Genomic DNA, 22489 nt, shown 5'->3' with positions numbered 1-22489 from the left:
TGTTCTATCACCTGATAACTAGGGAGATGAGACCAACACCCACCTCACTGCAACCTCCTTTCAGGGAGTTGTAGAGAGCAACGAGATCTCCCTTCAGCCTCCTCCAGGCTGAACACCCTGAGCTCCCTCAGCTGCTCCTCACCAGCCCTATTCTCCAGACTCTCCACCAGCTTTGTTGCCATTCTCTGGACACCCTCCAGCAATATGCTGAGCTTCTAACAACAAACCCCATCCAAAAAAGGGCAGAACCCCTGCCCCGCTCTGTACTACTCACATCTCAGAAGCTGTTTTGATGCTGAGCTCGTTCTTGTATCATCTCCTGTCAGCACAGCTCGGTCCCAGAGCGGTCAAAGAGCTCGCAAGGAATTCAATGCAGAGTAGTGCAAAACAATACATTTTATTTGTTCACAGTTAAACACAAGCAACTGCCTTGACATTTTAGAACATTCTAATAAGGACAGCAAAAAAAAAAAAAAAAAAAAAAAAAAAAAAAACCAAAACAAAACCAAAAAAACCCTTCCTTTTGGTTTAAAGTTCTCTTTAGCTTACGATTGTACCATTTCCTCAAGATTTCATATTTATGGCATTTGAATGTGGATTGTTTGAAACATGCTTACAAAGAGCGAGGCAGGGAACAGATTAAACTTGACAAAGACAGCAATTTGAGATTTAACTAAAAGCAGTCAGTTTAAAAAAAAAAAGGAAAAGAAAAGAGAGAGAGAAAGAAAAAAGAAATTGAATCTGTTTCCATTTCACTGATGGGACCCCTCAGACAAACTGCAAGTTAACTACATACAGCAGATCCAGAATTTTTTAGACTTGTAACAAAACAAAACAAAATTGCAAAAATTTGTTCCTCTATAATCTTTGTGGTCCATAACCAAACCTAAAGTGGTTTCTGTTACTATCCTGGTGCTAAAATCCTTAAAACAAAACAAAAAAAACCCAAAAACCAACAAGAAAACCCAAAAGTCACTTTATCATCAAGCTTTGTGGTACCCACCAAGGAACTGCTGACACCAAATCCCCCTCTCCTCAGTTATCAGCTCACAAAGCTGAAGAATGATAGGCGAAGGAGCTCCTCCAACCCAACCAAGGGCTGAGCCAACCCTTCAAGGGCAATGTGCAAACTGTTCAACTCCTGGGGCTGGGACCTGGGGAGGGGGGGGAGAGGGGGCAAGGGGCAGGAAACCTCCAAATCTCACCAAAACATACTCTCTACCACATTTGCTACTGCTAAGTCTTAGAAAGCCTAGAGACATGTCGACAAAACCAGTCTGTCACTTACAACCAACTTGCTATTTTCTATGCCATGCAGATTCAAGCTTTGACAAAACCACTGAAGTTCACCTTTACTTCCAGAGTTAGGAACTGACCAACCAAAAGGACACTGAGGAGAATTCTGAGAGGCAGAAATGTATTTAGACCCTTGGAAGGGGTGGAAAGGAGAGGACAGGTACCGTCAGGTGCACGTTAGCAGGCTGTCAGCTGCTCTGACAGAGTCCTGCTCCTGGTCAGGTTAAGAAGGGATCTGAACTACAAGTGTACTTGGACTTGATTTATATGGGAGAGAGTTCTTCAACAGCAGCTGCCACCCACTGCATGCTTAAGAGAGGCCATGTGTGATGCAGGGGGCTGTGAAGCCTGATGTGCCCTAGCACTCCCAGCCACATCCAGCATTCAGAACAAGCTCACTGCCTGCCCAGCAGCAGGCCCTCTTCTCTCAAAGGGGATGGAGTCTGACCACTGACAAGCCCTGAGCCCACAGTCCTCCTTTGACAGAAGGCTCATCCTTGACTTAAAACATGATTAACACAAAGGCTTCACGGCAGAGCTCAGAGTTTGAGCAGGGCTGCTCCTCAGCTTTGGCTTCTGAGGAAGCAGGATGAGGGCAAAGGGGAGACACTTAGAGCCAAATCGACATTGCTGAGCTGAAAAACATGCTGCAGTCTGAGCAAAACAGCACTCAAAGGAAACCATACTCGGTAGGTAAAGCCTGAAAACTTATCTCCAGAAAGAATGAAGCCAATTCCTTGGACTCAAAATGCAGGGGGTTCTTGTTCAGAGCAGGAAACAAAGACCAGGACTATGAAGGAGGGTCAGGCAGCATAGGCACCTCCCTGATGAGAAAAGCAAATGCTCCTCTGCAAAGCTTCCTAAGCCTGCAACTCCACACACAGGTTCTGCACACTCTTCCTACTCAAGTAAAGCTTCCTCTTCCCTCTCTTCTCCCACCCCAATTGCTTCCCCATATGAAGCAGTCTGAGGTCAGTACCAGTCTGGCAGGCACACACCATCAGAAGCTAGTAGTGTTCTAACAAGTCTTCAGCACCTATGGTCTCTTCTGCATTACAAGCTCCAGTTCCTTACTGTCTGTTCAAATGGAACTTCCCAGGAAATGTTAAGGACAATATAAACAATGCTCATGAAATAGGGTGAGAATGAGATCATTTTGCAGAGGTACACTGTTCTTTAAACATCTAGGTATTCAGAGTCCAACTTCATGAAGAGTGGGCTCTGAGGGATGGCGGACAGGCAAAACAAGAGACCTTTAGATGAATGCACCAGAAGTTCTGCTTCTTTCCAGGATGAAAGCACCCAAAGTCACCCAGACAGGCAGCACAATTCACTGCTCTAAATTGGAAGCTTGCAAGGAGATCACAAAGCATTCAAAGTAGACTCACAAATGTTAATTTGGCCTCATATTGCACTCAAGTTCATAAACGCAGCCACTCGACTGGGGACAAGAGAGAAAGGGGAGGAAAAAAGAAATACTTGCAAATGCTAACAGCTGTCCCTTCAAATTAGTACACGCTGCTAAAGACTGAATTGGAGAAAGAAGCAAAAGTTAGGCTGGGCATTTCGATTCCAGACCCCCAAATCCACTTTGCATTCATTCAGCAGCCTTCTGGACATCGATCCTACTCCGCTGCATGAGCTAGCTGCTCAGACCAAAGAAACAGAAAAGCTTTTAGTTAAACTTGCATTCACACTTCCTGTTCTATGCCAAGAATATGAAAATAACACTGATTGACTATCTTCCTTTTTAACTGTGGTCATGATGAGTTTCATTGTAGTCCATGATATGAAGCTGTCCAACACTGCTTTCCTGGATCTTAGGCGAGAGGCTAAGGTTATCGGGACTCGGAGGGGCCTTCGTCTCCATGCTGGGATCTTTACAAAGTTCAGTCTTTAGGGCATCAGAAAGCCTGTTGATGGTTACACCCTCCTCATCACACTGGCTCTCACTCTTGTTGCGAAATAATTCTCGTGCCTTCATTCCAAGGAAGCTCTTGGAGCTGGGGAGTGAACCTACAGTCAGTGGGACAGTAGTCGAGGGCTCCAGCAACAAAGACGTCTCCCAGCGACTGCTGAATCTCTGGTTCTGGGGTTTTTCTGGGGTGGAGAGCTCACTGCTGCTGCCACCCTTACTGCTACTACTGCCTCGAGTACTGGTAGGTTTGGTCTCCCCATTTCTACCAATTGTTTCTTCACTGTATCCCACCACAGTATCTTCATTACCACAATCCAGCCTGTTGTGGAAAGAGAGAGGACACAGCGTCAGGGAAATGGCAGCAGCTGGTTCCAGTGGAAGGGGAATGGCTGGGAAAGGCAAGGTTGTTTTGAGCACTTCCCGTTGCTGCTGCATGCCTGCTTCAAGCAGTTTTCCTTTCAGTTTTGTAGCAAAGCAGAAGTGACAGAGGGTAACCAGAAAACTGTCACACACTCAGCTTCGCAACATCCAGTGTTTTAGATCCCACACTGACAATAACCTCAAAGCAGAATGGAACTGGATCCTGATCGCCTAAGGTAAAGGTCTTCCTTGGCTTGGAGATCTCTCTTTTACCTAACTCAAGCACACATGATCACGTGGCAGTGTAAGGAATTATCCTGGTGCTGTGGCAGGATTTGGTGTAGAAAAACACCCAAGAGGTTTGAAGGGAAGTACAGCACTCTAGGCCCCTTAGGTAGAACAACTTAACAACAGCCTGACAATCTCATGATTGAAGAGATCAAACTGTGAGCCCAACCAGAGCTGTCCCTCAGATTTTGAGTAATGATTCAGCTACCTAGAAAGTACTTCATAATCACCTCCAGATTTGTCAGTGACTCTCTGTAACCTGACACAGATTCAGTCTGTTAAAAGGAGAGTAACAAAAATATTTTGAGGTGATGCATGCACATGCTAGGAACTCCATAAGTGTATCAGCTTCCAAGGAGCTGGTCACGAGTCCAGCACATTTCACATCATTACACTTTACCTTTCTTCTGCTGCTTCAGCTGCTTCTGTTTTATCATCTTCAAGTTTTTTCAGTAGGCTGCTCTTCTCCAGCCGGCCAAACAGATCCAAGATCTCCAGCTCAAATGCCTGTGTGATTCTTTTCTGCGCCTTGTACCTACTTTCCACTGCTTGCAGCTGACCTCTGAGCAGAAAGAGAAACCAGAATCTATCAGGCCCAGTGTTTCCAGAATCTGCTTCAATTACGACTATAAAATTATTTTGGTTCAAAGTTTCCAGGGCCTGAAGGGAGCCTACAACAAAGCCAAGAAGGGACTTTATACAAGGGCTTGTAGTGATAGGATGAGAAGGAATGGATTGAAGCTTGAGGAGGGCAGATTTAGACTGGAGATTAGAATGAAATTTTTAACAGTGAGACACTGGAACAGGTTGCCCAGGGAGGTAGTGGATGCCCCCTCCTTGGAAGTGTTCAAAGCCAGGCTGGATGAGGCCTTGCTCAACCTGGTCTAGTGGAAGGAGGGTTGGAACTAGATAATCTTTAAGGTCCCTTCCAACCCACCCCATTCCATGAATCTATGAAGACCTTTAAGATTCAGTCCAACCATTGCCTAACATTGGTAATGCTCTGATGGAGTGCAGCTGCAATTCTACACAGGAACCCCCTACCTTGCTTGAATTTTGACATCTTCCAGGTATTTCTTTTGCTCCAGGAAGAGGTGGTCCTTTTTAGCAAGCTGAGATTCCAGTTCAGCTATCCGTTTCTGGGAAGCATCAAGCCTTTGGCTTTGCTGCTGAACGCACAACTTGGTCTTCTCCAGTTCCTTCCGAAAAGCAGCGTGCAACATTTCAACCTCCTCGAAAGAAAGAACACAATGTTCAAGTTATCACTGATTAATACTTAGCCACGTCTTGGAGGCTATAAATAGGTGCCATTTTTAAGTGAGATGGAATAAAAGAAGCATTTCTAAAAACAGATAAACTGGATACTCTGCTATTAAGTTACTGTGAAAACAACTCTACATCACTGGAATTTATTAGCACATTGATGCTCCTCAGGAAAAGCTCTTTTCAGCAAAGCAAACTTGGCAGTTGTGCACCAGATCACAACAGACAAAGTCCCATTTTAAAACCATTTTTGCAACATGACCTTCATTAAATACCAGTAAAAGGCTTTTTTTAGGCTTATTATTCACCTTCTTTAATTACCCTTTCTCACGCAGAAACAGTTACATTGTTGTGTCATTTACTTGCTTCTAATTAAAAAAAGCTTTCTTTGAAGTCAGGAAGTAAAACCATATGAAGCACAGAAGTTTTCAGTGAAAGTAAATGCTAACTCTTAATAGGAAAATGACTGAGAAGACTGCTTGTTTGAAAACAGCATCTCAGCAAACCCTGCACAACCCTGGTTGAAATCTTTCTACTCCCCTTCTACTTCTCTACTTCCCAACACTATTCCCCTAGATTTGTGAAAAACCAAAACCTAAGAGGCCAATGTTACTTGACCAGCAATAGTCTGCTGCCAGTGACAGCAAGAGCACAGTCATCTTGGCCTCTGACAAGAAAAAATTACTAATAATTAACATCAAGTAGCTGAAACCTGACTTAAGGTGTTCCCTAGCATCCCCTTCTTAGCTTCCCAGCATGAGGCACTAATGACACCAAACACAAAATATAACACCAGATTAAAGATTAAATCCAACCCCTGAAAAATCAGTTTCAAGCCCAACTATGTGTTCAGTTCCACAGCACTTCCTTCATTCTGAACACAAGGCTGGGAACAGCTTGAGGATGACTTCAAGCAATGCCTTCCCAAAAGGCTGTCTCTGCATCCCTACCTTTGTAGTGTCTGTGTGCTTGTGCTGCAGCTGCTCCAGGTACAACTCATTGACCTCCCCAAGAACCAGAAGCTGCCTGTTCAAGAACTCCATCTGCTGTTGCACTGATTCACTGTTGGAAAGCTTTAAAGAGTAATTGAACAGAATCAAACACTGGAATGTTAAGCAGGAAAGTCACAGCTGACAGGCATTTTGTTAACAGGATATGAGGAAAGGAGACAAAGACAAGAATTCAATGCATCAGAGGCAAGAAGTGTTTGAATTCCTTCATTTTCACAAGGCTAATGACAGCCCAGACAGAACTTCACCACAGGAGCATTGCTTCCCTTCACAGGACCACGCTTCCACTTACACCTGAAGTCCATTCCATTTCTGACACAGAAACAAGATCTCCAAGATGCCAAGACTTAGAAAAGCTTTAATACAAGCTCATTTTGCTCAATCTGCAAATTCTTACTGTGGAAAAAGCAGCCCAAATGAGAAGTTCCAGGAGGCTTTGAAGTGAGTTTAAAGTTTCTTTAATCAAAATCCATTACTCTGTGGTGTTTTTGTATGAATCATGTCAGATTCTATGCAGCTAAGCACAGGCTTTTTTCAGAACAAGAAAAACAAAGCACCTAATTAAAAAAGAATATATACCAAGAAATAAACAGAAAGGTACAAAGAGACTCTGGGAGCAAACTTATCTTACCTTTTGAGACACTTGGCTAAGAAGCAGTTCAGTGTGACACACCTTGTTGTTAGCCTTCTTTAATTCTAACCTCAGATCTGCAATCATATTCCTGCAGTCTTCCAGCTTGGTCTGTTCAAGTGAAGACAAAACTCACTCAGGATTATGAAGCTTTAGTAAGGTCCAGCAATGGCATGTGGCTGGAGAGCTGTAACCTCCAGCACTGTACATGAAATTAGACTGAGCACTTGTGAAAGCCCCCAAACTAGCTAGGAAACTGCATCTTCCTGTTTCCAAACTGAAGACAGGACAAAACAGAACTACAGAAGGAGAGTAAGCTGGGCGTTTCTATTTACCCAGTGTCTTGTTCTCAACTGGGACAATCTCTCCAGCAGAGATATGTTAGCTTTCTCTCAGGTATTTGATGCCACGTTGTTAGGGCAGGTTATTTTTAAACCCAGTAAGTAGATAACACAACTTTCTTCAGGGTCCTGCTTCATACCTGCAATTCCTGGCTCTGGTTGTAGAATTCCTCCCGGTCATGCTGCAGCTGTCTGATCTGGCTGTGAAGCTGAGCCACTATATTTTCATGTTCCTCCTGAAACTGGTGGTACCTTGCCTGTTCTTTCTGCAGACTCAGTTTCAAGGCCTGGATTTCTTTCTCCTGTAGTTTTAGCTGATCTTTCTGTTAAAAACCCCAGACAAAGCATCAGACAAGACAGCTGCTTGAGCAGTTAGAACATCTGTCCTAAGTCTCTAGCTAAGGAAAGCTATCAATCAATAGCAAGCAGCAGTAACACTTTTCCATAGATAGAACATTCCACATTCTTAAGGCTTTGGGGGGATCAGTTGAGATTTTTTTTGGCTGAAAAAGATTGAATACTGACAGAGTGGACAGGCTGAAAGCTCAAAGTCACATCCAAAGGCACAATGAGCAATAGCAGGTTCTTCTGCTGCCCCTCACACTTTTGACAGGGACTTGAGTTTCATAAATGAATCACAGGATGTTAGGGGTTGGAAACGACCTCGAAAGATCAAGTCCAACCACCCTGCCAGAGGAGGATCACCTAAGACAGGTCACACAGGAACACATCCAGATGAGTTTTGAACTCCAGAGAAGGAGACTCCACAACCTCCTTGGGCAGCCTGCTCCAGGGCTCTGGCACCCTCACAGTGAAAAAGTTTTTCCTTACATTTAAGTGGAACTCCCTCTGCTCCAACTTGCACCCACTGCCCCTTGTCCTATCTGTGTCCATTCTGTGATTCCATAAATCACAAACTGCACACCAGCGCAGGCAGCTCATCCACAACTCACTCCACAAACACCAACTTCATTTTAAAGCGAGAAAGGAGGTTTCTTTTGCAATTGAGGCACCCTGAAAGACACTGGCCATGTTCCAGCAGCAGCAGGTTTCAAACCCTGCTAGGGCTGCAGCCCTGCTCACCATGGCAGCGTTGTGCTCCTCCAGGGCTGTTGCCTTGATGACCTTGCGCAGGAGGCGGCGGTTGCGCAGGGCATGCTGCTGCCTCTTGAAGCGCTCATACAGCAACTGGTTGTGCAGCAGCAGCAGCTGGTTACGCAGGGTGTGAATCTCATCTGAAGGGGGAGACCCTGGATTGCAGTCAGAAGGACACAAGAGGTTACTGAGTTGTGCTGTCCCCCCTTCCACCCTAGGGGAGTATTACTCAATAAGCAGATCATAGAGCCACAGAATTGTTTGGGTTGGAAAAGGCCTACAAGGCCACGGAGTCCAACCATCAGCCCAACACCACCATGGCCATTAAACCATGTCCTAATGTGACACGTCCACATGGCACATGCCTCCAGGGATGGGGACTTCACCACCTCTCTGGGCATCCTGCTCCAATCCCTGGCCAATCCTGCAGCAAAGAAATTTTTCCTCATCTTCAACCTAACCCCTCCCCTGGCACAACTTCAGGCCATTTCCTCTCATTCCATCACCTGTTACTAGGTATAAGAGACCAAATCCCACCTCACTGCAACCTCCTTTCAGGGAGTTCTAGAGAACAATGAGATTTCCCTTCAGCCTCCCACTTCCCTCAGCTGCTCCTCACCAGCCCTCTTCTACAGACCATTCACCAGCTTTGTTGCCCTTCTCTGGACCAACTCCTGCCCCTCAATTTCCTTCTTGGAGTGAAGGGCCCCAAACTGAACCCAGTACTTGAGGTGTGGCCTCGCCAGTAACCAGTACAGGGGTGTGATCACTACCCTACTCCTGCTGGCCACACTATTGTTAATCCAGGCCAGAGCTTTTTGAAATCAGAGTTCTCTGAAATCAAAGAACTTTAAAAAAATTACAGCAATCAAAAAATCATCAGGTTTAGATTCAAACTGCATTGAAAAGGTGGATCCGTTAGATCACCATCACTCTGAAGGCTGGCAGATCTTAAAGGGTCAAAAGCAGAAACATCTGGAAGTGCAGGGAAGGCAGCTTCCACTTTTCAAAGCAATAAAAAAACCCAGCTCCTGTCACTGGGACACAGAGGTCTATCTGCTAAGTAGGTAAACCTAATGGAGGGCAGCATTTTCCTGCAGCATTAGTTAAAACAGAGTGTGCAGGTTGTTGTTTAAGCAGGTCTAATAATAGAGGAACAGATTTCCAAAGCACAGGAGAAACTTCCTCACCTCCAAAGTGAGTCCAGTCAGCAGATTTGCTTGGCAGAGACAACCTGAAAAATGAAAACACAGCATTAAGCAGGAAGTTTAGCTACAAAAACACTCTGCAAGTCACTTTCAACTGGAATGCCCACCTCAAGAGCTTGCAGCCTCTTAAAAGTACAGTCAAGCAGTATGAAAAGAGCAAGGAGGAACTGTGCAAGCAGCAGGCTGCAAGGACAGGGGGTGGAGGGCATCATTCCTTAAAATTTGGAGAAAAATTCTCTCAGCCATAAAAAGAACAACATAAGGACAAAGTGGAATACAGGGTAATAAGATGAAAAGAGAGTAGAGCAGAGAGACCTAAACCTTAAGTCTGGTTCTTCAGTTCTTAGCTTCAAGTATCTTAGAGAGAAGAAAGCATCAATCTCCCCTCACCCTCTACATTTGATTTTGACTATCTAGTAAGGGACTTAAACCCAATGAAGTAAAACCAATCTCACTAACAGGGGAACCAAACCCCGACTTGCAGCACAGCCAACAGCCCTGCCCCCTCATCCTGAGCTCTGGCAGTGGAAGCAGGAAGAGTGCAAAACTCACAGCCCCTTTTTCATAGCAAACATGGATGAAACTCCTGCAGCCAGAGCCCCTAGTTAGGTTACCAGCAATGTTTCACAGAACATGGTTTGACACCCAGACATGGCTGTTTGCCAGGCACAGCTTTTAAAATAAAGCCAGCACAAAAAGGGAACAAAGTTTGCAAAGGAACACTTTCAGTCACCTACTTGTTCAGCTCCTTAGTGTGTGCATCTGCTCCTTGCTGGATCAGCCTGTCCAGTACTTCCACAGGAGAAGTAGAGGACATGCAATCATCCTCCTGGGTTCCCTTGGCTTTCTTTAGCAGCTCCTCGGTCTTCTTGCCAACAAAGAGGTAGGCAGTCTTTGGTAATGCAACCTCAAAAAGGTGCTCGTATAGGGGAGGCTGCCCACTCCCAACCACCACTCTCCTTTGTGCTGGTACTTTGCAAGGGCTGGGAGTGAGGATGTTGGTCTCCCCCGAGGTTCCTTCCCTGTTACCAGCAGGGCTTTCTGCAGAGCCTCCGCAGGGTTTGTCTATGGGAGTAAACGTTTGTTTGGGTGTTTCCCGTGCGTTCTCAGGCCCAGGCTTGTCCAGAGAAGATGTTAAAGGCTCAGAGGTCTGACTGTGTCCCTGAACACCAGAGACTACTGAATGGGTCTTCTTTTGAGAGCCTGACAGACTTTCATTTGTGCGGTAAAACGGGGAGTCAAACCCTCCTCTAGGCACCATGTGTTCAGCATCGGTGGTGATCTCGGAGATCTCTTTAGATATTGCATCTGAGGAGGATGGGAGGATAATTACATCTCTTTGTATTCTGACATCACAAAGATCCTTACATTCCTTAGCAAAGGAAATGGCAGCAATTACCTTCCTCTCTGTCCTTTTCAGCACTATCTTCAAAAGACAGACCACCTAAAAACTCTGGAAGATCACTTAAGGTGACTGAACTTTTACTACCAGGTGTGTCTGAAAGACAAGAGAAGTTAGTTGTACAGGTGCTGTCTTCTCCAGTCTTAGCACAGCACAAACCAGAAGTCTTTAAGGTCCTTAGAATAAGTTTGTCTCTCCTCCAGGTGTTTCCTCAAAGGAGGAAGCTAGCTGGCTCCTGTTCCATTCCATGTGGAAACCAGTTCAGACATCAGTCCCTGGTCGGTCCTGATGCCAGGCCAGGCTGGATAAGGCTTTGAGCAACCTGATCGAGTGGGAGGTGTCCCTGCCCACAGCAGGGGAGTTGGAACTAGATGATCTCTAAGGTCCCTTCCAACCCAACCCATTCTATGAATCTAGGAATGCGTGAGGGCCAGTTAACAACAAAAGCCCTGCAAGCCCTTTCTGAAGGTGAAGAGTTAAAATGAAATAAAAAAACATCACAAGAAGATTTTAAGTTGAATCACAGGTTAGGGCAGGATCCTGGAACTACAAAAGGTGGGGGGGGAAGAATAAAACAAGGAAACAAAGAGAAAAACCTGTGGACAAGTGCTTGGTAATTGGAACACGTGTCAATAAACACAGGATTCATTTGCAATAGGTTCTTGGAGAGGAAGAAATAAATAGGACTTTACCCAATGATTTATCGCTGTTTATGACATTTTGCTGTCGGTACAGTAAAGGCCTCCCAGGATCTGGTTTGTCCTCCTGAAAAAAAAAAAAACAGCAACAAACAACAAAACTAAAATAGACTCTTTGTATCAGACATCTGTTGGAAACAATCTTCTTGGGACAGTTTGACAGAAAGGAAATTCCTTCAAATAGGTGGCTTCAATAGCAAACCAGCACCACTGGAAGTGGCAATAGCCGTCTAAGCTCAGGAAAAAAATGGGGGGTTGCAATTAAATGCAATCAGTTATTCTGATTTTTCTCACAGTTATGGTCCCAGCAAGTCAATGAAAACCAATCAGATTCATTTGAGAGAACAATTCTGTGATACCTTTCTAGGAGGCGTGGCAGCAGCTGAAGGGAGTGAAACATGCACAAAGTCATCTGAGGTGCAGGGTGGAGGAGGAGACGTGGCTGGCGTTCCCAATGGTGTTCCTTTGCCCCCTGCTGAAGAGGAGAAAAAACTTTCTCAGCAGGCTCCTGCTTCTTCCTTTCAGCTGAATATTGTATGCAAAGAACTGTACATTTAGACAATGCCTCAAACATTTACTGCCTAAACCTCTCTCAACTCTGTATGAGGCTAAAACACAAGAGTTTCTGAGAGCCTTGCTTCAGACCTTGGCACTGAATTCCTTGTAACTCACTTCCTACCTCAGTGTTTGTATTAGCCCTGCTCTAGACACCCAGGTACTCAGATCACTGAAGCAATGACTTCAACCTATCCAATGGCACCTTGTGACATTCCCATTTAGGGAGATAACAGCAAAATTTACAGCCAGAGCTTCTACTCTAACAAACCTTGGGGGCCTAATTCCAAAACTCAGCACGTACCAGATGTGCCAAAAGCTTTGCTGTAAGGTTGTGATGCAGACTGGGATGAATCTGATGGGACAATTCCGGGGGAGGTTGGTGGAGTGGTCATCCCACAAACTGCAGAAGGACTCCAGATGGTAACCTGTGTGAAAGCAACACAACAAACAGAACAGGAACACATGAAACACCCGTGTGCAGGTTCTGACCCAGGAAATCAGATGGAGATGAGATGTGAAATGTACAGCAAGTTCTGAAGAATTCAGAGTGCTTCTCAGCAATAGGAATTCTTATGGCTGTGACGAGAAACCAAGTGGAGAGCATTGGAAGGATGCTGTGCTTTCTGTCCTGCTTTACCTGCTGTGGCTCAGTTGACAGCCGTATCGACTGTGGGCTCAGAATCTGAGGTAGCTGCCCTGGCATTTGTGATAGTGTTAGCCGAGGAGTGGAGTACGGGGTAGAAGTTCCTGAAAGTCAAGAAAGTTAAAACAGACTGAGAGGCATCCAACTCATGAAAGGCGAATCCAGACCTTTAACCAAAACATTCCAAATCAGTCCATTCAACATACACATTTGTAGCTAGCAAGTCAAAGACTTTCTTCCAGCCCGAGAAAACATCTATTGACTATCTAACATACTACAGCTTTTATTTCTTTTGGCTGACTCAGTTTTGGGGCAGGGGAGGAAGAGGGAGTGGAAAGGTAATTCATAGAATGGCTTAGGTTGGAAGGGACCTCAGAGATCATCTGCTCCAACCTCCTTGCTATGGGCAGGGACACCTCTCAACTAAACTCAGCTGCTCAAGGCTTCATCCAACCTGCCCTTGAACATCCCCAGGGAGGAGGCAGCCACAGCCCCCCTGGGCAGCCTGTTCCAGAGCCTCACCACCCTCTTATTGAAGAACTTCCTCCTCAGCCTAACCCTGCTCTCCCTCAGCTTTAAACCATTCCCCCTTGTCCTGTCTCTAGACACCCTCATGGAAAGTCCCTCTGCAGCCTTCCTGTAAGATCCTTTCAGGTATTGGAAGGCAGCCCTAACATCCCCCTGGAGTCTTCTCTAGGCTGAACAACCCCAGCTCCATGTCTGTACAACCACAGCATCTATCTATTTATTTAAGTATTAAACGATGTTTTATTTTCTAGTGCCCGAGAACCAAACTTTTAAGTGGGATAAATTCTTGTCTTTTTGCTCTAGGCCCAGTTTTCCTCCAGGAATTGGGTATTCATTAGCCAGCAAGTGCAGGTCATCAATGGACTGAGTTGGAAGGAAGGGACCTTAAAGATCTAGTTCCAACCCCAATGTCACGGGCAGGGCCACCTCCCACTAGATCAGGTTGCTCAAAGCCTCATCGAGCCTGGTCTTAAACACTCCCATGGATGAGACATCCACAACTTCCCTGGGCAACCTGTTCCAGCGTCTCACCACCCTCACAGCAAAGATTCACAGATTCCTGGATCCATAGAATGAATCAATGGTCTTACCGTAGTTGCTGTGTGTGTCAATGTAATAGCTGGCACTGGAGTCAGTTTGATGATGTTTTAAGCTTGTGCAGAGTTTCCGAGACACAGAGTAATAACCATCTTCATAGGAGGCTTCTGCAGGGTCCAAGGAGATTTTGGCACATTCTATCACAACATCATGAGTTTCTAGTCTTTTCCACCTGCAGACAGTTTTTGGATCCAAAAGAGTAAGTTAGTCAATTATTGTTACAAACAAGGGTTCCTGGAGGTATGAGGAATTGGCTTGTAGGATGGCTCAGTTGTTCCAGACAGTTTGCATGCTCCCAGCCAGGACTGGAACAAGGCACCCGACAGAAATGGCAACCAGATGACTTGTGAGGGGGGGAGTCTCAAAGAGGAGACAAACAGCTTTGACACAGAGATCCATAAAGGTCTGCCATGAAGCACTCTGGAAAGGAGGAACAGCACACGAAGACTTGGTTGATCCTGAGCTTCAGCAGCTGTAGAAATCAGCTCAACTAGACTCAGATGTTGGTAGTCAAAATTTAGACATGCCAGCAGTGAGGGAATCTTAGGTTACTTAAGCAATCACCATCTGCAATGCCAGTTTCAAGTCTGTGGTTTTTTCTCCCCAGCTTTTAGGAATGTTTTTTATTATCACTAGGCTCCTTCATTCTGAAAACTTTTCCTCTCTAAATTAAGCAGCCAGATTAGACCTGCCCAATACGTCAGGGGGTGGAAGTTCACTGCAACGAAGAGAAGGCTGCCTACCAAAGGCTGAGTGGCTTTTCAATGTAAGATATTATGTGCAAGATACCAAATCAGAAGGCTTCAACTGGTAGTTTTGTGCCAACTGTACTCCTTAATGGTGCCACCCTCCCCCCTGACTGGGAGAAGCCTGCAAAATTGAGCATTGTGATATTCAATTGGTTCCCACTTAGTAGTATTTTCCTAGTGGCTCTGAAAAGCAGGGCAAGAGCACTACTGTGCAGCAACAAGAGTCAATTTCTCCTCTTCAGTGGCTGGGCCTGTGGAGACAAGAGAAAAGCAGCAAGTGGTGCTGCTGCAGGCAAATGAGCCTATTTCTAAAGAAAACTAATAACAGCTGATAATGTTAAGACATACCTGTTAAAAGAATTGATCTGTTAACTGAACCAATTATCTAGGTACCAAAACAAGACATACTGAAGCCATTTTAAACACTTAAGTCCCACCAAATACTTCAACAATAAAAAAAAAAAGAAAAGAAATTGAAGACCCAAACCTTAAGCCAATGAAGCAGGTCAGTGGGAGTTTCTCTTTATTCATTATAAACAAATTCTTTTAGAACATTACGAGGATGCTTGATAGTTAAGTCATAAAATTCAGATCAACTGTTAGGTAGCAGACTCTATCCCAGACACAAAATGAATTTAGTACCCCAAGACAGTTGTTAATGACCTTTCACAACAGCTTTAGCTTGTTCATCCAGCTTGGATGAAGAAAGTTGAGGTGTTTACTGTGAATGAGTGGCACAAGACCACTGGCACAGCAGCTGTTGCTGACAGAAAAGGTTTTGCTGAAATAGCTAAAAACTGCTCCTGTATGGCCTCTCCTAAAAGCAAAGTGAACATTTCTCTCTCCATATATTTGTACATACCTTCGTGGGTCCAGTTCGTGGTCCTTAGATCCAGTCACTAATTCTGGATGAATTCGCACATGTTCCATCATTGGCTGGATGAACAAGAGCAAGAAGAACTTGACTGTTATTGCTACACCATCTTCTGACTGCACTGAGCTGCACAGAGCTGGTGAGCAACCCACTGATTCCAGCAGTTCAGAGTGTTGCATTTGACAAATAAAGCTAACATACAGCATCACAGCTTCAAGAGATGACTTTGCTCCCAACCCACATTTCAGTCCTCCAACAGCCACTTTTTATTCTGTTTTGCTGAGCAACCCTCAGGTAAATCATAGAATGGGTTGGGTTGGAAGGGACATCCAAAGGTCATCCAGCCCAACCCCTGCACTCAGCAGGGACATCCTCCACTAGATCAGGTTGCTCAGAGCCTTGTTGAGTCTGACCTTGAATAGCTCAAGAGATGGAGCCTCAACTACCTCCCTGGGCAGCCTGTTCCAGTGTTCCAGCACTATTGTGGTGCAGAACTTGTTCCTAACATCCAATCTAAATCTGCTCTTTAATTTCAAACCATTGCCCCTCATGCTATCACTGCAGGCCTTTGTAAACAGTCTCTCTGCAGCCTTCTTGTAGGCCCTCTTCAAAGTATTGGAAGGCTGCTATTAGGTCTCCCCAGAACCTTCTCTTCTCCAGGCTGAACCACTGGCAAATACCTGCCTTTAAACTGCCGTGAATTCCTTGTCTCAGATAACAGAGAGAGGAGCAGTGTTTTACCTTGACTACCTCTTCAAAGGTCTCCAAGTTTTCCTTCATACTGTAGTGAGAACGTAGAAAGGAGACAAAATTGCAAGGATACATTCCATAGAGACGATGGAAGAGAGCATAAACACTGGCATGGAGATGGACAAGATAAATCTCTGCCACATGACCTGGAAAAAGCAGTTGGAATCTTTTTTCATTGTGTGGGAGAAAACAACAACACTTCTTAGAACTCCAGTGGCTTTTACATTTGAAACGTTAACTGGAGCAAGTCTTCTGAGATACAAATGGTACCCACTGAAAGTGTGAAGTCTTGGGAGAGAGCAGAGACCACACACTACTCAACAGCTTACAGCCAACCCCAAAATTAAGATATGGACCATTAAATCCAACCAGCATCCTGTCAAAGCACAGGATGGATTTTTTTTTTCCTAATTAAAACCTGAAACCCTTCTAGAGAGTGAGCCAGAGTTTGCAAGACAGTCTGATTAAAAACTAAGGTTTGCTTCACCTCAAAACTAAGCCTCAAAAGCAAGCCTCAAAAGCTTGTATCCACCAAAAGCAATCATACCAAGAGTTGAACCTTAAGAGGCATCTTCTAAGCTCCAATCTTCTTGCAATGCAATATGGTCCTCTAAATAGCATCTCGATGTGCTTAACGCAGCATGAGACAGAGAGAGGTAACACTCCTGGTAGGTATCAGACACCTCACAACAAACTCAACAAAACCAACTCATCAGAACCAATCCTCTAACTGACAAGACTGGTTTCACCAACACTTTCATGGCTATTGATAGCTGCACATTAAAAGAAACTCTTAAAGGTGGCTTATTCCCCTGCCCCATCCATACCTGGGATCTCAAATTCCCAATTAGCTACCTCAAGCGTTAGCATTTTCCCTTCTCTACTCATTAAGATCAATCTGCTTTTTGCTGTCAGCAGGGTGGCATTTTGGTCCAGTGAAGCTTTATGCAGTAGCAGCACCACATGGAAGAACCTAAAAGGCTTCTAAATTTTGAGCAGTGCTATCAAAGACCAGAAGAGCATGTGGGCTTCCCACTTCATCTTCTGCATTTCCATAATCTCAGAGCATGAAGAGCCTCAGAGAAGAATGTGCTCACCAACTGCATAAGAGTCAGGGGGATACAACTAAACCGTAGCTGCATGCAACAAAGTTGAAATCTCACCTGGATTCTGCAAGCACCAGGCTGAGAGACGCCCAAAGATACCAAAGAAATCATGAAGGTACTGTTTGCCAGACTGAGGAATCATTGGCAACATGGTTATTAGCACTAGGACACCTGTGGTGAGTACTACTACATCTGTGTCAGTCTGCAAGAAGGGAAAAAACCTGCATTAGTCAGTTAAAAGTTGAGTTCCCTTTTTTTTTTTCCAAGGATGAAGTGAACACTGAATCATCACCATGGAAAAAGTTCCCTACTTTGAAACCTACCAGAACTTTAGAACTAAGATTCTTGTCTCTTTCACCAACTCTTAAGTGAAAAGATTTGGGATTCTTGCTCCTATGTTGCTGCTAATAAAGATTTGACTTGGTTATAAAAAGGAACATCACCACAGTCCCACAACTGAGTAGGGGAAAAAACCACTGGTATGTGAAGCATCCTGTGCACCACCTTCTTTCCTTCCCAGAGCTATGAACACAGAATCCAGAGCCTAAGAACCTGCAAATCTGATTAGGGTATTCCAGGATGTTGGCCAATTACCAACACAAAGGTCAAAAGCTTTTCTGTTAAAGATGACTGATGACTCTGGCTGCTGGACATTCCAAAAGGAGTCATTCAGACAATAACCAGAACCCCCTGGCTTACACTGAGAGACAGGCATGGGGCAGTTACAGTATTTAGCTAGATGAAACAGTAACAGAGAAACAGATTTGCAGACAGGACACAAAAAATGTTCAAACTCTTTCCTGGTGGGTCCCTACTTGCTTCCCCAGCTGAATGTGCCCTTTGCTTGGTGGTTTCTCTGCTTTGTCAGGAAAGGGGTCAAAGAGCACAGGGAAGCCTGTGGCTAGATGCCACAGATTGTTTTGGTACCTCCCAAGAGCCACTTGGGCTGACTGGACACATTCAGTGCATGGATTTTACTTCCTCTGTGTGATCTACAGCCTCTGCCCTCCATCAGTCAGACATACCCTGCCACAGCACAGTCCATGTCCATCCCTACTCCTCTGTACACATCCCCAGCACTTCCACACATCTCCCACCTCTTTCTGACACACTTCACACCTGTCACAATCAGATACAACTCATACTGGAAGGGATAACAGCACCTTTGTCAGGCACATCAGGAGTTCCAGTAACTGTTTGCCAAATTTGTTTGGAAGAGGACTGGCACTTGACTGCATCACCCATTATAATGTGATTTAAATGACTAATATGAATTCTTCACTATCATATTAAATGATAGTACTGACAAGACACCTTAGGCCTCTAAACGCTTTCCAGTCTTGATTCATTGTCACAACTCTGTGCAGTATTATAACTGAGAAATTTGCAGATGGGGGGTGGAAAACCATAATGGGGAAGCAGCTATCTCCTTGCAATCCAGCAGGTCTGTAGCTAAGAAAGGAAAGACTGCTCATTTCAAGGTAATTTCACCATGGAATAGTCTATTGCATGGCCCGTCTCCAGTGCAAGTAGAATTTGTGACCTTATATGCACAGATTTCAGAATGCACTAATGGGATTCTCCTGAATTTAATGTATTTCCCCTCAAACTCACACCCAAGACATCCACCAATTCCACCAATAGCCCACTGTCTTTAACTTACTTTTAGAGAAGTTTTAGCAAACTTTCCTAATCCAAAGTTCTACAGTGACAGTGGCTTTTAGAACCAAGACTGCCAGTAACCACAGGAGCAGCACAGAATATTTGGTTGATGTAATTCCACCATGGCTCAGTATCTTAATCAACATTTTAAAATCTTCTCACGGCCTAACTAAATGACATGGAAACAGAAAATAAATGCCCTTGCACGACAAGGATGTTTGTACCAGGTGTACAAGTGGCTTAAGGACAACACTGACAGCTCTTACCTTGAGACATTTAAGCAATGAAAGGAGGAGAGGTGCTTGAGAAAGTTTATGTTTCCATGATGGTTGTCGCCTAATGACGTGTCCCAGCAGGGAGAGGGTGGGTAAACGAGTAGCAGCTTTGCCCATGTATTCATTAATTTTGTCCAGTAGATGCTGAGAGAGGATTTTGCAGAGTGGTTGGGGGAAAAAAAAAAAAAAAAAAAAAAAAAAAAAGGAAATGTATTTTTAATTTAACTGGTATGCATTCTTTTACACCAGTCTGTATTCAGCAGACCATCGCTGTCACTTATGGAAAGTTTGGGCATTTTACAGGATCTGAGAGCAAATAAATTTCAGTACAAAATACAAACAATTGAGTCCAGAAGCAGCGAGTGCACTCCAAAACTTGGTGAGTAACTAAAACACCCCTGGTCAGCAGAAGTCAAACAACTCATGCAGTTCTCTCAAGCTGTTTACAAATCCCCACATGCTCTCAAAACACCCAAATTGGTTTAGGCCAACACTTCCAGTATGGAACAAGCAGCAGCACTGCAAAGAGACAGCATCAGTCCTGAGAACACCTTCACTTCCAGAGCTTCTTTGCTTAACTGGGTCATAAACTCAGAGAACGGTTTGGGTTGGAAGGGACCTTAAAGATCACCCAGTTCCAACTCCCTTGCCATTGGCAGGGACACCTTCCACTAGGACCAGGTTGCTCAAGGCTTCATCCCTGAATACTTCCATGGAGGAGGCATCCACAACCTTCCTTTGCAACCTGTTCCAGTGTCTCACCACCTTCACTGTAAAGAATTTCCTCCCCATCTCCAGTCAAAATCTGCCCTCCTCAAGCTTCAATCCATTCCCCCTTGTCCTGTCACTTCATGGCTTTGTAACAAGCCCCACTGCAGCTCTCCTGTAGCCCCCTTCAGATACTGGAAGGCTGCTCTAAGGTGTCCCTGCAGCCTTCTCTTCCCTTCTCCAGGCTGAACAGCCCCAGCTCACTCAGCCTGCCTTCTGAACACTTCCATTTACAGAGATTCTTTGCCTAATTGGGTCAGATCAAGAAACTCAAGAAATGAAGAACTCCACTCTACTCTTACTACAGAGATACTACATCACTACAGTAAGGTAATCCACCACCAGAATGGAAGAACAGAGTTTAACAGATGCTTAATTAAAGGCTCCTTCAATCCCAGGCTAAAATTTGCCAGACTGGCCAAGATGTTTTTACCTTGTCATGAGGCTCTTGCAGCGTGGACAGGATATGCAGTGCCTGCTGAGAGTTGGTTTCCAGGTAATAGTCCACCAGGCTGTTCACCAGCATAGGCCCACGGTCTGTCAGCAGGGCCACAGTGAGAGGGGGAAAAACAATACAGGAAAAACAAAAAGGTTGTTAGACACTGAACAGCTTTATAACAACTGTGTGAGGTGAAGGATCTGGACAACAGGGCTGCTGAGGAGCAGCTGATGGAACTGGGGGTGTTTAATGTGGACAAGAGGAGGCTGAGGAGAGACCTCACTGCTCTCTACAGCTCCCTGAAAGGAGGTTGCAGTGAGGTGGGGTTGGTCTTTTCTCCCTAGCATCAGGTGACAGAGTGAGAGGAAACAGCCTGAAATTGTGGCAGGGGAGCTCTAGGTTGGAAATTAGGAAACATTTCTTTGCTGCAAGAGTGGTCAGGCACTGGAACAGGCTTCCCAGGGAGGTAGTGGAGTCACCATCCCCAGAGGCATTCAAGAAACCTGTGGACATGGCACTTGGGTCATGCTGGTGTTGGGTCAACAGTGTGATTCAATGATCTTAGTTCAAGAGAGGCAGGGAACTGCTGGAGAGAGCCCAGTGGAGGCTAACAAGATGCAAAGAGGCCTCTGAGGAAGAAAGGCTGAGAGCCCTGGGGCTGCTGAGCCTGGAGAAAGGCAGCCCCAGAGGGGATCTGAGCAATGCTCAGCAAGAGACAAAGAGTTGGGGGCAACAGGATGGAGCCAGGCTCTGCTCAGTGGTGTCTAGTGACAGGACAAGGGGCAATGGGAACAAAATCAAACCCAGGAAGTTCCATCTGAACAGGAGGAGAAACTTGTTTGGTGTGAGGGTGCTGGAACCCTGGAGCAGGCTGCCCAGAGAGGTTGTGGAGTCTCCTTTTCTGGAGAGCTTCCAAACCTCCCTGGCCATTGTGATCCTGGGCAAGCTGCTGTGGGTGCCCTGCTTTAGCAGGGGGTTAGATGGGATGATCTACTCAGTAGAGGTAAAGAGTTCAGGAATAATTTGACATTCTCTTCCTTCAGCAGAAAAAGGAGAGCAAGCTCAGGGCCAAGGAGACTGCCAGGACTCTCAGGCTCTATCAGCATCAAGGATGCCTCAGTTGCAGCAATCAAGAAAGCCTGACTGTTGTTTGGCTTGGGGTTGGGGTTTTTTTTGTTGTTGTTTATTTTTTGAATGCACAAAATCCCACTAGTTCCCACAATGTGGGAACTAATTCCCACCTAATTCTTTCTAGATACACTTGACAAAGCAAGTTTCATCAGCTCACATCTTGAGGTTATGCCCCAGGAAAAGGCAGTCACTTCCTAATAGCATTTGAACAATTACATAACAGACCTTCCAAGAGGCCATTAAGCAAAATGGGCTGATGAAAAGCCACAATCCTTAAAGCAATTTCAAACCCAAATATCAAGAGTTTCTTTCAAGCTGCATTAACAAAGACTATTTGATAGGAAAGAAAAACCCCAAGAAACCAACGTTTTTCTACCTTTATTGGTGTAAAAGTAAAACCTCTCTCAAATGACATCAAAGGATACATACCACAGATGAGATTATCCTTGAATGCAGCTGTTATATCTTCCAGGACACCCAGAATTGGAGAATCCAGCATTGAGAGGAGCTCACCAACATTTCCTTGCTGTGCCATGATGCACGTACTGACATGAATGTGGAGGTTAAAATTTCAAGAAGTTCCTCATTGGTGCCTCTCTACCAGACTAGGAGAGAAGACAGCACAAAACAATGAACTTTCCTTTCTCCCTTTCAACCTTAAATCTCTCATCACCTTTCCTATTTCTTTTCTGCCCATTTAACACTAAGAAGATTGGTTAGAATTTGCACAAAAAAGTTGGAAGAGCTTCCAAAGAAGCCTATGACTTACAAGCAGGGTTCTCTTCACCTTCTTAAAACAGACATTGATCTGTCTTGCAGGAGACCTTGGCTAGCACATACAGACTGGCAGAGTATTCTGTTACCATATGGTTTTTAATTTGTTCTCCAGGTCAGTCAGC

At 44.9% G+C, this 22489-nt stretch overlaps 1 protein-coding gene across 12 annotated transcripts; it reads right to left on the bottom strand.

Moving 5' to 3' along the window:
• Positions 1–519: 519 nt before the first annotated feature.
• Positions 520–22160, bottom strand: TSC1 (TSC complex subunit 1). 12 transcript variants are annotated; one of them, XM_054393614.1, is made up of 22 exons: positions 22020–22160; positions 20454–20557; positions 19244–19396; positions 17373–17517; positions 16201–16355; positions 15448–15521; positions 13830–14008; positions 13253–13258; positions 12706–12815; positions 12370–12493; positions 11870–11985; positions 11505–11577; positions 10810–10908; positions 10148–10718; positions 9393–9436; positions 8191–8357; positions 7248–7430; positions 6767–6877; positions 6076–6198; positions 4907–5094; positions 4263–4424; positions 520–3533 (listed from the first exon to the last, which is right to left on the bottom strand). In XM_054393614.1, exons 1-22 carry the CDS (start codon positions 22123–22125, stop codon positions 3047–3049), a joined length of 3480 nt encoding a protein of 1159 aa, XP_054249589.1. In that variant the 5' UTR covers positions 22126–22160; the 3' UTR covers positions 520–3046. The 12 variants fall into 12 exon arrangements, with proteins under 12 accessions (XP_054249589.1, XP_054249591.1, XP_054249587.1 ...); XM_054393616.1 differs by having other exon boundaries at positions 11870–11982; XM_054393612.1 differs by lacking the exon at positions 13253–13258.
• Between the last annotated feature and the right edge of the window lie 329 nt (positions 22161–22489).

This window comes from Indicator indicator, chromosome 28, assembly GCF_027791375.1.
Source record: "Indicator indicator isolate 239-I01 chromosome 28, UM_Iind_1.1, whole genome shotgun sequence".
In the NCBI taxonomy this organism is placed as follows: Eukaryota; Metazoa; Chordata; class Aves; order Piciformes; family Indicatoridae; genus Indicator; species Indicator indicator.
The sequence above is the reverse complement of the archived record's forward strand: the minus strand, read 5'-3'. Positions and strand labels throughout refer to the sequence as shown.

What these genes read in the sequence shown, in the direction of transcription:
- TSC1 (XM_054393614.1), bottom strand. Translation starts at nt 22,125, where the DNA reads ATGGCACAGCAAGGAAATGTTGGTGAGCTCCTCTCAATGCTGGATTCT. An exon ending in CAAGGATAATCTCATCTGTG is followed by an intron (nt 20,558 to 22,019) that starts GTATGTATCCTT and finishes CCCTGCTGACAG; the next exon opens with ACCGTGGGCCTATGCTGGTG. An exon ending in TGTCAACTGAGCCACAGCAG is followed by an intron (nt 12,494 to 12,705) that starts GTAAAGCAGGAC and finishes GCTTTCACACAG; the next exon opens with GTTACCATCTGGAGTCCTTC.